The sequence below is a fragment of the Mastigoproctus giganteus genome, chromosome 4 (assembly GCF_048544385.1).
Source record: "Mastigoproctus giganteus isolate SK-2022 chromosome 4, ASM4854438v1, whole genome shotgun sequence".
Taxonomy (NCBI): Eukaryota; Metazoa; Arthropoda; class Arachnida; order Uropygi; family Thelyphonidae; genus Mastigoproctus; species Mastigoproctus giganteus.
This window is the reverse complement of record NC_143578.1, coordinates 166,299,209-166,313,676: the sequence shown is the minus strand read 5'-3', so window position 1 is coordinate 166,313,676 and position 14,468 is coordinate 166,299,209. Positions and strand designations below refer to the sequence as shown.

General features: G+C 35.7%; 1 protein-coding gene across 1 annotated transcript in view; it reads right to left on the bottom strand.

Moving 5' to 3' along the window:
- Positions 1-14,468, bottom strand: part of LOC150087173 (ATP-binding cassette sub-family F member 1) — a 276,369-nt gene that overhangs the window by 161,081 nt on the left and 100,820 nt on the right. The window contains exon 6 of the mRNA XM_090371867.1: positions 10,255-10,394. Within this exon, the coding sequence (XP_090227993.1) occupies positions 10,255-10,394 (140 nt within the window). The remainder of the gene's footprint in view (positions 1-10,254; positions 10,395-14,468) is intronic.

Genomic DNA, 14,468 nt, shown 5'->3' with positions numbered 1-14,468 from the left:
CCATTTTTTTCATATAGAGAGTGGTAGGGAATTCAAATTTTCAATTATGATAAATAGGTAGCTCTACCATAAAACTAGATAGAGTAATACATATCACTGCATTTAGGATTCTATTAGATAGTGTAGTATGGATAATTAATTAATTAAATTTATTGATCTTGCTAAGAAAAACAGCAAGGATTCCTTTACTCTAAAAGGAAGGGGATGAATCAGATTGGTCCACTTGATATCGATGGTTCAACTGTTGATGATCCTACTCAGATAACTGATAATCTGAATGAGTATTTTGCATCTACATTACCACATGGGGAGTTATTGAGGAAGAAAAATGCCAGAAGTTTATCAAACTGTAACAGGGTGCTTAATGATTTTGTAATAACTCAGAGCAAAGTGGAGGAGAAAATGTTGAAGTTAAACATAAGAAAGGCACCTGGAGTTGATGGGATCTATTTAGTTTTATTAAAGGAGACGGCAAAGGAACTAAGCAAACCCTTAGCCATAATTATGAGAGCATCCTTGGACTCAGGGGAAGTCCCCATGGACTGGAGATATGCAAATGTATCCCCAATTCACAAAGGAGGATCTAAGGGTAACACGAGTAATTACAGACCAGTTAGTTCAACCTCTGTTCCGGGTAAAATAATGGAGTCACTGATTAAAGATGCATTGCAGGATCATCTAGACAAGAATGCAGCAATAATTCATGCACAGCATGGGTTTGTTAAGGGAAAGTCTTGTCTGACAAACTTGATTGGATACTACGATGTGGTCACAAAGGAACTAGATACAAAAAATAATTTTGATATCATATACTTGGATTTCAGGAAAGCTTTTGACATGTGCATGGAAGATTACTGTACAAATTGGAGCAGTATGGTATTAAGGGTAAGTTGCTTCAATGGATAAAAGGATGGTTGAGTGGGAGAAGACAGAGTGGCAATCAATAGATGCTGCTCTTTGTGGAATCCCACAGGATTTGGTGTTGGGCCCACTATAGTTTTATATACGGCAGGCCCTCGTTATAATGCGTTTCGCTCTATGCTGATTTGCTATAACGCTGTTCATATATTATAACCAATATCTCCCTCCAACACTGTCACAACTCACTATAATGCTGTTTTACCAGCGTACAGATAATTTTTGGCATATTTAACAAAAACATTTCATCTGATGTAGTTGATAGCTCGAAAACGAATAGCAAAGCAACATTAAAATGTTTCCCACGCAGACTTGTGAAATTTTTCCATGCTCAGTGAAATTTTCTTCCATGCTAATTTAATTGCAGTACAGTGCCTTGTTATGTAGTCCCAAGATTAACATTTTAAAAAATGATCAAGTATATTGCTTGTAATATTTGCTTTATATGCATTTATCCGAAGTCTAGTCATCACTCAATACAGTGTTAGGTAACAAACAGTTTACTCGAACATTGTATGATAATCAATGCAACTCAGTTACATTTTCAAAGATTAATAATGACGGATAAGAATTAAAAAGCAAAAACGTCTGGATGCGGTATGAAGCCTACTAAGGTAAGAAAAAGACTGAATTTGAAAATTAAATTATACGTTTTGAAGCAAATCAATTCCGTTCAACAATAAGTAGATGTGTGCAATCATTTAGGACTGGCAGATTCAACTGTAAGAACAATTATAAAAAATAAAGAATTAATTTTAGCAGCGGTAAAGACAACTGTTCCACTGCAAGCAACTAAATTGGTTATGGCTAGGCCAGCTATTATAATTGAAATGGAGAGACATTTTTATTGAAGATAATATCCAACGCACAATTCCGTTAACATTAAATATTATTAAATAAAAAGTTAATATCTTATATGATTATCTGAAGAAAGCTCACCTTAAAAAAAAAAAAAAAAAATGTGGAACCATTTAAAGCTAGTAAGGGCTGGTTCGATAGATTTAAAATTCAGGGAGAAGACGTAAGTGCAGATCAAGAAGTACCCACAACTTTCAAAAAAGAACTTAAAATTATTAAAGAGAGGTGTTATGCTCCCAACAAGTTTTTAACAGATGAAACAGGACTTTTTTGGAAACAAATGCCTAAAAGAAGTTTCATACCGAAAGAAGAAAAAAGCATGCCAGGCTTCAAAGCGGCAAAGGATCAATTGACTTAATTGTTGAGTGGTAACACTGGGAAGAGGGCAAAGTACAACCCAAAATTGACCAAAGATATGAAAACTCGACAGCTCAGGGACATCTGATTAATAAATACATGATTTTAATTGGCATTTTAAGTTTAATTTTGATACGTAATGTAGTTACTTACCACATAATCATATACGTACAGATTTTAATATTAAATATTTTGACTGACATTTGGTGTCTTTTCACTATAATTTATTATATGTGAGTCGCGATGGTATAGACTCACAAATACACGTTACATTATGAGAATACGGCAATCGCTTTGCACTGATTCACTTAGCACCTGTTTTTCCAGAATGAACTATCGGCGTTAAGTGGGGGGTCACCTGTATCAATGATATTGATGAAGGTATATCGGACTTAGTGTCAAAGTTTGCAGATGATACAAAGGTTGGCAGAGTCGATAATGACAGGAATGGCAGCGTGCTACTGCAACAGGATCTAGAAAATTTGGGCAGATGGGCTGAGAAGTGGCAACTGAAGTTTAACATTGACAAATGCAAAGTGCTGCATATGGGCAGAAGTAAATCCATAAGAACATACCAACTGTTACACTTAGGGTGGTAGAAAATGAAAAAGACCTGGGAGTGATTGTGCAGTCATATATGAAGTTTTCTGAGCAATGCAGACAGGCTTCCAGAGCAGGTCATGTGATATTGTCAATGACAAACAGGAATTTAAGCTAGCAAGGGAAAGGAGGCGATTATCCCTTTGTATAAGGCAATGGTTAGGCCACACCTTGAGTATTGATTACAGGTCTGGAGGCTCACTGAGGAATGATGTAGAGTTCCTTGAGTGTGTACAGAGAATGGGCAACAAGATTGGTGAGGGGGAATGAAGGGTCCTCATACCAAGAAAGGCTTAAGTTCTGCAAACTGCAGCAGCTGGGAACTAGGCACCTGCGAGGTAATCTGATCGAGGTGTATAAGGCCTTGAATGGATTGAGCACACTGAATTCTGATAGGATTCTTCGACTTGCTCTGATTAATTTGCCTTTTTTTTTTTGCGGAAATTTGCCTCTAGCTAGTGAGGCGGTTAATTGCTGGAACAAACTTCCATCTGTTGTTGTGGTAGTTGATAGTTTAAATAAATTCAAGGAGGAACTGGACAAACTTTTAGAGGGAATGGTTGTGTGAAATTGTTTTTTTTTTTTTTTTGATTGATGCTACATAAGCTCATTCGCTTGCTTTTTTTTTTTTTTTTTTTGCATCGCATGCCTCTGTTATTACTACTACTACTACAAGGTGATGCAGAAGACAAAGCTAATGCCATCATAAATATGACTGAACATTACACATATGCCTTACAACAATAGCAATAAATTTTTAACGTAACGAAAGAAAAAAAACGTTGAGCAAAGAAACTCGCAATATTTAGGTATATCTTAATAAAATCAATAATATGCTTTCACCCTACAAGAGACAAAAATCAATTAAAATAAATATTCATTATAAATAATAAACTGCCAATTATTACACTGGTATTTTTTTTAAGACAGCATTAAACCTGGACATTTTTTGCACAAAATGAAAAATAAGAGCTCCACCTAAAAAATTACAACATTGCAGAATCCACAGAAAAATATATACACATATTTCAAATATTCACCAGATAGTTTTACATATTATTAAAAACAAATCGTAATGTATACAGGCACTGAGTCTAAATGAATATTATTTTTATTTAGCAATTCAACACATTAGCTATTCAGAAAGGATGAATTTTTGCTTTTTTTCAGCCTTGATACTATGCTAAAACCTTTCACCCTACTCTTCACTCACTGCATCAAGTTTCTGCGGAAAGTATTCAAAATGAACCTTCATATTCATAACTCAACCTAGGTGTTTGAAATGAATTAAGAATTTTTTTGACAATCATCTCATACATAGTACTTTGATTTATAAATGCCTAAAATGTTTCTCACAAAGACAGTAGCAAATTTAAAATTCCTACTGTCTTTGTCTAGTCTAATAAAGGAGGTAGTGTTCTCATATATTTTCTTCAAAATCATAATGTATAGGGTGTCTATGCCTTGTTTTTCCAGTGCATGAAAGGATTTAGAGGGAAACAGGCATTCTGTGTGTTATCACACACTCAGTCTAAAATACTGATGGTTCCAATATTTTTCCACCCCTAAAATCCACTCAAGCGCACCTTCTCAAATGGTAAGCCCTATTATGTCAAATTTCTGAATGAAGCCTTAAATTATTTGAGTCATAGAAGTTGTGAAAATATCATCTTGCAACAGCTCTCTTGTTTGTGATTCATCAAAAGTGTGTGGCGTTTGAAATCACTTATCTAGAAAAATTTTTAAATGTACTGAAAAGAAGCCTCTCTCTTGCTACGTGAGAGAGATAAACTCTCACATAGCAAACTCTTTCACCACTCCCAATTTTATATGTAAAGGTGGCAGAAGTATTTTTTTTTTGGAGAGATAAGTAGCTCTGGTGACATTTTTGCATCCAGGTGTGAGATTTTTTAGTGTGAAAAAATTTTGGCCAGTCTTTCTAATGATTAGCTTTAGTCTGCATGCCCCATTCATGTAAAAATATGACTGTTGTACAAGAAACATGGTTCAACACATTCAAACCACAAGCTATCCACTCACAGTTGCAATAATTCACCTTTTCTAAAAAGAATTTCCAATTGCCACAAATTCTTTTAGGTGTACAGAATAAGCAACCAGAATTGAAGACAATGTGTGCTTCCAGTGTGTGGCAGAATACCTTTTATTTCTTCTGTAAATAGTGATTGTTGGAACTTACATCTGTTGTGTGGAAGTAGATAGTTTGAATAAATTCAAGAGTGGATGAACAGATGTGGGAAGGTTTTTTCATTGTTTGCCACTAGTACTATTTGTGTGTGTGTGTGTGTGTGTGTGTGTGTGTGTGTGTGTGTGTGTGTGTGTGTGTGTGTGTGAATAATTTTACAAACACACACGCGCCAACTCTGCACAACCAAAATAAAATTTCATAAAATGCATTTTACCAGACTCAATATCTAGTCTATGGAATGCATAGACTAGACAGCCCATGCATTTATCCAGCTGTACTAACACTGGGCATATTCTATCTACCACTCTCAAATTAAGCCATTCTTAATAAGCAACATCAAATTCAACAGCTCATTCAAGCACTGTATGAACAGTGCTATGTATACATAACTGGTGAGAACAGCTTATGTTTAGTGTTAACACTAAAAGAGAGAATGTTGCCCTTTTTCACATGGACTGTAAGTATTAAATAGAAAATAATATCACAAGAAATATGGTCTCTCTCTCTCTCTGCAACCATGACATCGCAGACATAGCGCTAGTGTTCCATGTCCACTAGTGGACATAGAACACTCAGCCATTGCTGAGCACTTCTGGTCAACCCGACACAACATTGACCCATGCCGCAATGTCATGGTTGTCGATCGGTCCAGCCATTACTGGCAACGTGCCTGGTTGGAGTCACTGCACATCACGTGCTCTAATACTGGCATCAACAGAAACAGAGGATCCTATTATTGAATCAACCATTCTCATGACTGACAAATGGTGACAACGTCACAACCACAGACTTCAACTTCCACCAGTTAATTGGTGCATCACACGGTTCACTGTGCATGACTGCCATCACATGCTCTTAAGTTCTATGGTCCCAAAACTTTCATTCCAACGGTTAACTGATGAAGGGTAACATAAAGCCCAAAAGCTTTTGTATTACTGGTTACTGTATGTATCTACATATTCTGTTTTCACCGTTTATCATATGTAATTAACATTAAACCTAGTTTAACTACAACTTGTTATTTTACTTTCCGTTCCGCTCTGTGCTACATAATGAAAGTAGTCGAATAAATTTTACTGATTAATTATAATACTATACTATACTAAGCTAACAGACTTCAATACAGTGCTATGTGTTTTGCTATCTAGTTTTATGTTAAACCTTGATTAAGTACACGTGCCTTGAGTGACCAGGGTTCAAGCCCGTGACTGCTGAATACGGTGCTGTTTCTTATATTCTGTTTATCTTGTAAACTCCTCTAAACGTTTTTTTTTTTTTTTTTTTTAATTGTTTGTTATTAGGAGCATTGGCAACTAAGGCCATACTGCTCCAGGATATGCGGTGGGCATTCCCTGACCTTTCCGCATCCTCCATATTTGGTGGTCATGGGCTTGAACCCAGGTCTAATCAAGAAGCGTGTGCTATGCACTGCTGTTCCTGTAGCCAGGAGCAGCAGTGCATAGCCAGGAGCAGCTTCCTCCGTAGCCAGGTGGGCTACATAACACAAAAACTGGCAAGGCTCTTCACAAAGTGCATCCCAAAAGGGGTGATGCCCAAGTAGTGGAAAAATGCAATCATAGTTTTGCTGCATAAGGAAGGAGATAAATCAAAAATTGGAAATTATAGACCAATTAGCTTGTTATCCCACATCTACAAGTTGTTCACAAGGGTCATTACTAACAGATTAGAAAGAATACTTGATGAGAATCAACCGAAAGAGCAAGCTGGCTTCAGGACAGGATTCTCAACTATGGATAACCTTCACATAATATCACAGCTAACGGAGAAAGCAAATGAATATAAAACACCATTATGCGTGGCATTTGTGTATTATGAAAAGGCACTTGACTCCATAGAGCATAAGGCAATGGTTTGGGCACTAGAAAGACAAGGCATTGATACCCCACATATTATGATTTTGAAGAAAATATATAAGAGTGCTACCTCCTTTATTAGACTAGACAAAGACAGTAGGAAATTTAAAAACGAGAAAGGAGTTCGACAAGGAGACACAATATCTCCGAAGCTGTTTACTGCTGCCCTTGAGGAAGCTTTCAGAAGATTAGACTGGTCGCAGAAAGGAGTCAATGTGAACGGAGAGTACCTAAAGCATTTACGATTTGCAGATGACAATGTGGTCATAAGCCACGATCCCAAAGAATTAGAGGAAAATCTTAATTGGTTATGCACAGTTAGTAAGGATTTAGGACTAAAAATGAATATGGCTAAAACAAAAGTAATGATGAACAAGTATGCCACAGAAAGGGATATAATGATTGAAAGAGCAGTAATTGAAAAGGTGGAGTCATATACTTATCTGGGACAAGTTATTAGCTGTAATAATGAAAAATCGCTGGAAGTCAAGAGAAGAATAAATTTTGGATGGATAGCATTCAGGAAATATAGTCACATACTAAGAGCAATATCCCAGTTTGTCTGAAATGTAAAATAATGAACCAATGTATACTCCACACCATGACTTATGGAAGTGAAACTTGGGCACTCACCAAAAGAATGGAATAGAAGCTGAGAACTACACAGCGAAGAATGGAACGAATTATATTGGGAATCAGACTGTTAGATAAGAAGAGAAACACATGGATTAGGCAGAAAACTCAAGTAAAGGACATTCTTATCAAAACTATATAACTAAAATGGTCTTGGGCAGGACACATAGCTCGAAGACATGATGACAGATGGACTAAAAAAAATAACAGAATGGTACCCAAGAGGAGCTAGAATAAATCCTGGAAGACAAAGGCAGAGATGGATAGATGAAATTCATGAGTTTGTGGGTAGTAAATGGATGGCCAGTGCTCAAAACAGAAGGAACTGGAAAGTTGCTGGAGAGGCCTTCATCCTGCAGTGGATTGAAAATGGCTGATGTTGGTATATATATATATATATATATATATATATATATATATAAAAATGTATATACAGTTCCTACAATATTGAAAACTACATTATAGAAAATTATTGAAACAAAACAATATTCATCATCATCATCAGCCATTTTCAATCCACTGCAGGATGAAGGCCTCTCCAGCAACTTTCCAGTTCCTTCTGTTTTGAGCACTGGCCATCCATTTACTACTCAAAAACTCATGAATTTCATCTATCCATCTCCGCCTTTGTCTTCCAGGTTTTCTTCTAGCTCCTCTTGGGTACCATTCTGTTATTTTCTTAGTCCATCTGTCATCATGCCTTCGAGCTATGTGTCCTGCCCAAGACCATTTGAGTTCTTTAGTTTTGATAAGAATGTCCTTTACTCGAGTTTGCTGCCTAATCCATGTGTTTCTCTTCTTATCTAACAGTCTGATTCCAAATATAATTCGTTCCATTCTTCGCTGTGTAGTTCTTAGCTTCTCTTCCATTCTTTTGGTGAGTGCCCAAGTTTCACTTCCATAAGTCATGGTGGGGAGTATACATTGATTCATTATTTTACTTTTCAGACAAACTGGGATATTGCTCTTCAGTATGTGACTATATTTCCTGAATGCTATCCATCCAAAATTTATTCTACTCTTGACTTCCAGCCATTTATCATTATTACAGCTAATAACTTGTCCCAGATAAGTATATGACTCCACCTTTTCAATTACTGCTCCTTCAATCATTATTTCCCTTTCCGTGGCATACTTGTTCATCATTACTTTTGTTTTAGCCATATTCATCTTTAGTCCAAAATCCTTACTAACTGTGCATAACTGATAAAGATTTTCCTCTAATTCTTTGGGATCGTGGCTTATGACCACAATGTCATCTGCAAATCATAAATGGTTTAGGTACTCTCCGTTCACATTGACTCCTTTCTGCGACCAGTCTAATCTTCTGAAAGCTTCCTCAAGGGCAGCAGTAACCAGCTTCGGAGATATTGTGTCTCCTTGTCGAACTCCTTTCTCGATTTTAAATTTGCTACTGTCTTTGTTTAGTCTAATAAAAGATGTAGCACTCTCATATATTTTCTTCAAAATCATAATATATGGAGTATCTATGCCTTGTCTTTCCAGTGCCCGAAATATTGCCTTATGCTGTATGGAGTCAAATGCCTTTTCATAATCCACAAATGCCAGGCATAATGGTGTTTTATATTCATTTGCTTTCTCCATTAGCTGTGATATTACGTGAAGGTGATCCATAGTTGAGAATCCTGTCCTAAAGCCAGCTTGCTCTTTCGGTTGATTCTCATCAAGTATTCTTTCTAATCTGTTAGTAATGACCCTTGTGAACAACTTGTAGATATGGGATAACAAGCTAATTGGTCTATAATTTCCAATTTCTGATTTATCTCCTTTCTTATGCAGCAAAACTATGATTGCATTATTCCACTGCTTAGGCATCACACCTTTTCTAATGCACTTTGTGAAGAGCCTTGCCAGTTTTTGTGTTGTCTCTTCCTCCCAATTTTAACAACTCTACAGTAACTTCATCTTCCCCCGGGGCTTTCCGATTCTTCATTTTCTTCAATGCATGTTCTACCTCATCAGGAAGAATATTGGGTATGTCGTATGTGTTGCTACCTTGCAATCCATCTTCCCCACTGCTGGTATCATTCCCTCGCTCCTTGTATAATTCTCTATAGTAGTCTTCTGCTATTTGAATTATGCCTTCTCTGCTGTTTATAAGTAAACCATCGCTATTCTTCAGTTTCAGTATCATTTGTCTTTCTGTATTACTGCTCATGGTTGCTGATTTAAATCCTTTGTTTTCCCTTAATGAGTGTTCTACTTTTCTTGTGTTAAATCTTCTTATGTCCTCTCTGAGTCTCTTTCTAATGGCTTTGCATAACTCAGTATACTCAATTTTCTCCCTGTCAGTGTTTTTCTTGCTCTTCATTTGTCGTCTTTGGTTCATCATGACAAGTGTTTCTTGACTAATTTTTTCTTCTTTGGATTTCTGTTTCCCTATAGGTTTCTTGGGCTTTATCACTTTCAGAAAGTTGTAATATTCCTCGTCGATATCTTGGTCCTGAGCAGTCTGCAGAAAACAATATTACTCATATATATATATTTTTTTATTTCAATAATTTTTTTATTCATCAAGTTTTAGTGTTAATGTTATTTACCAATGTAGAGTAATAAGTACTGATAAAACATAACGCAGAAAATGTGATAAGTAATGATAATTTATGGTTTTTAGGGAACCTATCCCTCACTGCTATATGTGAAAATATGCATGCATTTCCACTAAGTACTGTTTTTTTCCGAATGTATATCACATATTATAACAAGATCTGCTGTATCTTGCACTTTCGTCCAACAATTTAAACGTATTGAGTAAAAAGCATTCCTTGAAAAAAGTCTATTTCTTACCTCATTCAGCCGTGACTGGTGTTTGAGGTTTCCGCCACTTATTTCAGCTTCTAATTTATTCATCTCTGCTAATAATTCAACTCGCATGGTATCAGATTTTAATACCACTTCCACTGCTGGAGTGTCATCTGCAATCACCTCTAAAATAAATAAATAAATTTTGTTTTAAATTTTATTGATGATTACATGAGAGAATCAGTGAAATTACAAGAAATACAAGTAGCTCACTAAGAATACGAAAATATCTACCCATCAGTACAGCACATTACTCCGTAATTTTAATATTGAAGAGCAATCTTCAGTATCATCATCAGCCATTTTCAATCCACTGCAGGATGAAGGCTTCTCCAGCGACTTTCCAGTTCCTTCTGTTTTGAGCACTGGCCATCCATTTACTACCCACAAACTCATGAATTTCATCTATCCATCCCCACCTTTGTCTTCCAGGATTTCTTCTAGCTCCTCTTGGGTACCATTCTGTTATTTTTTTAGTCCATCTGTCATCATGTCTTCGAGCTGTGCGTCCTGCCCAAGACCATTTTAGTTCTTTAGTTTTGATAGGAATGTCCTTTACTTGAGTTTGCTGCCTAATCCATGTGTTTCTCTTCTTATCTAACAGTCTGATTCCCAATATAATTCATTCCATTCTTTGCTGTGTAGTTCTTAGCTTCTCTTCCATTCTTTTGGTGAGTGCCCAAGTTTCACTTCCATAAGTCATGGTGGGGAGTATACATTGGTTCATTATTTTACGTTTCAGACAAACTGGGATATTGCTCTTCAGTATATGACTATATTTCCTGAATGCTATCCATCCAAAATTTATTCTTCTCTTGACTTCCAGCCATTTATCATTATTACAGCTAATAACTTGTCCCAGATAAGTATATGACTCCACCTTTTCAATTACTGCTCCTTCAATCATTATTTCCCTTTCTGTGGCATACTTGTTCATCATTACTTTTGTTTTAGCCATATTCATCTTTAGTCCTAAATCCTTACTAACTGTGCATAACTGATTAAGATTTTCCTCTAATTCTTTGGGATCGTGGCTTATGACCACAATGTCATCTGCAAATCGTAAATGGTTTAGGTACTCTCCGTTCACATTGACTCCTTTCTGTGACCAGTCTAATCTTCTGAAAGCTTCCTCAAGGGCAGCAGTAAACAGCTTCGGAGATATTTTGTGTCTCCTTGTCGAACTCCTTTCTCGATTTTAAATTTCCTACTGTCCTATCTTCAGTATAGTACTATACTACTGAAAACTGTACACATTAATGAAGAAGCAAGTCTTCCTACTTCAAATAGAATTAATATTTTGAATAGCAACCTGTTACAACCTTTATGAGGTTATGACTACAAATGAATTATAACCAAAATATTTTTTTTTTTTACATGTAGGAGCATAAACAGATTTGGTCACAGATCCCCTCTTCTTCCGAGGCTCATTTGGAAGCAATATCCTTGCTTCCAAGGATATGCAATACTAATCTGAAGTTTGATTTGTGCAGTTCAGCTTCCCAAATCCAGCGATACATTTTCTTCCCAGCTTCCCATTTTCCAGCTACATTTAGGAAAATATGTAAATGCAACAAAATATTTGAGAATTGAAAATATAATTCTTGAGTTAGTTTTCAACAAGCAGAGCACCAGAGTCGATTAGGTAAAGTAAAGATTTCACCTCATGGCTGCAAAGATTTTGCAGCATGTCTATCAAATGAGAACATTGTTAAAAGGTCATGTATTGTCTACTGCTATTCATGAGCAAACTTAAGAGAAATTATGATAATTAATCAACAGTGGATTACTCAGTTTCTTGGTCACATGACTCGCACATAAAGCATTATATGCCAGTGTAACTCAATGAACATCAAACAACTTTTGGATTTCATGTTTGTAAATAACGTCAACACCGCAACTTTGGTCCATTTGTATATGTCCCTAATTAAAATATGTGGACTAAAAGATAAGCAAGTGGTTCAGAGGACTGCAGTATTTCAAAATGCAAACAGGCTGTTAACCATTGTGGAAAAGGTTACATTGTTAGCACTTACTTCAGTGATTATATGGTTTTTTTAATGGAATCAGTTACAGGGTTAACTATTGTCTTTCAATTTAAAAATACATTTTTGCACTCATATTTTGTCCCCCTCCCTTTTGTAATCTCATAAAAGCCACATATCATGTTTGTGTTGTTTGTTACTTGGTTTTTAGGAGCATTAGCAACTAAGGTCATATTGCTCCAGGGATATGCAGTGGTCAATTCCCTGACCTTTCCAAACCCTCCATATTTGGTGGTCACGTGCTCGAACCCCGGTCTAATCAAGAACCGTGTGCTACGCACTGCTCCTGCCCTCCTGGCTATGGAGGTGCCTGCATGTCTCTAATCAGAGACATGATATATAGCTTTTAAGTTTCTGGGAAAAAAAAAAAACACTATCATAAATAATTGAACCATCTAATGCTCAAATACTGATAGAAAATGTTAGCATTTCAGTACTGAACATTCTGAAGAAATGCTTCTCTTGAAAAATAATAATTAAGTTGTTCTTTTAATGGTATAGTGTGCAGGTAAATCAAAATGTTGAATGGCAAAAAAATACGCACTTGAACCTGAGTAGAGTGCAATCTGTCTTTAATTCCTTGTAGGAATTAAAAATAATCTTCAGACATTTCACTGCACTTTCAGTATCGCTTCTTCATTGAATGAACTGCTATCCTTGTTGCACTTAAACTTGACACACACACACTCGCTGTAATAAGGAGAGCAATTCAGTCACTGAAGATGTGACACAAGTAGTGGGTACTACAAAACATCTACAAATTATTTGCATTTCTTCCAGAAATTAAAAGCAGGTTTAACTCTATGCAGGATGAAGTATCTTTCACTTCATCTTGCACTATTCTCCAAAAAAAATTATTGAATTGTACAGTATAAATACTATTTGTAAAATATAGAGATCTACTCATACCTTTTGATAGGAAAATTCTTCAGCCCGACACTCATATCAGATTGATCCAATTAATACATTATGTGAAAGGACTAAATTTATAACATGATCTTATGCTTTTTTAAAATATTGTTAATATATACGGGATTAGTTAATATTGTTAATATAAACGGGATTAATAAATACAAGATTAGTTTTAAAAAACCAACCAGCAATAAAATTGTTGCACAGCCCATTAGTAAACTCCACACAGTAAGGAAGATGAGGAAGACAACTACAATCGTTAGTATGAAACAAACCAACATAGTTTATAACATTGCATGTGGAAAATGTAACTCTTTATACGTTGGTTCTACCCAAAATTATCTTTCAATGCGAATTCAACAACACCAGGCATTTGTGAGGGCAAAGAGGACAGATGCATCTGAACTTTCCTTTCATGCCATCCATGAGAACCATGTTTTTCTTTTCAATGAGGCAAGAGTAATTAAAACACAACACAAATATACAAAGCTCTCAACAGCCGAAACACTCAAAATGAAGTTAAACCTTAACTCTATAAATGTACGTAGACCACACTATTTCAGACTCATGGACCTTTACGCACATGTGTAAATATAGCACTATTTACATTGGTTAACAAAAATACAGTAATCTTGTTGTGGAGCGCTAATTTTAATTGTACCTTATTGTATAAGAGAGTGGATATTGTTAAGTGTATCACTTTACTTCTTGTGAGCACGGATCATACCGAAATAACCTAGTCCCTTATAAAGAAGTTTAGTCAAAAATATTTTAGGTAATTTTGACAATTGTCTTCGGTTTCCAGTCTATTATTGCTGGTCGGTTTAGTTTTGGGTGGGTTGATGTACATCAGCTATGCTTTGCACTTTTGGCAGTAAGTGGATAATGGAAATTGAATATAAGGTTAGTTTTAAAAAACCCGTACATATTAACAATATTTAAAAAAGCATAAGATTGTGTTATAAATTTAGTCCTTTCACATAATGTATTAATTGGAACAATTTGATGTGAGCATCAGGCTGAAGAATTTGCCTATCAAAATGTATGAGTAGACTTCTATATTTTACAAATAGTACTTAAGTAGGAAGGATTGAGTTTCATTGTCTTATATTTTGAAATCTAAAACAGTATAAATACAGAAACAGTACTGATAGGTCAAACAGGAAACTTAGAAAAATGCTAATTTTTGCCCAAATGCTACATGGCAAAATATTATTATTATTTCTCCCTGACAGAGGGTTA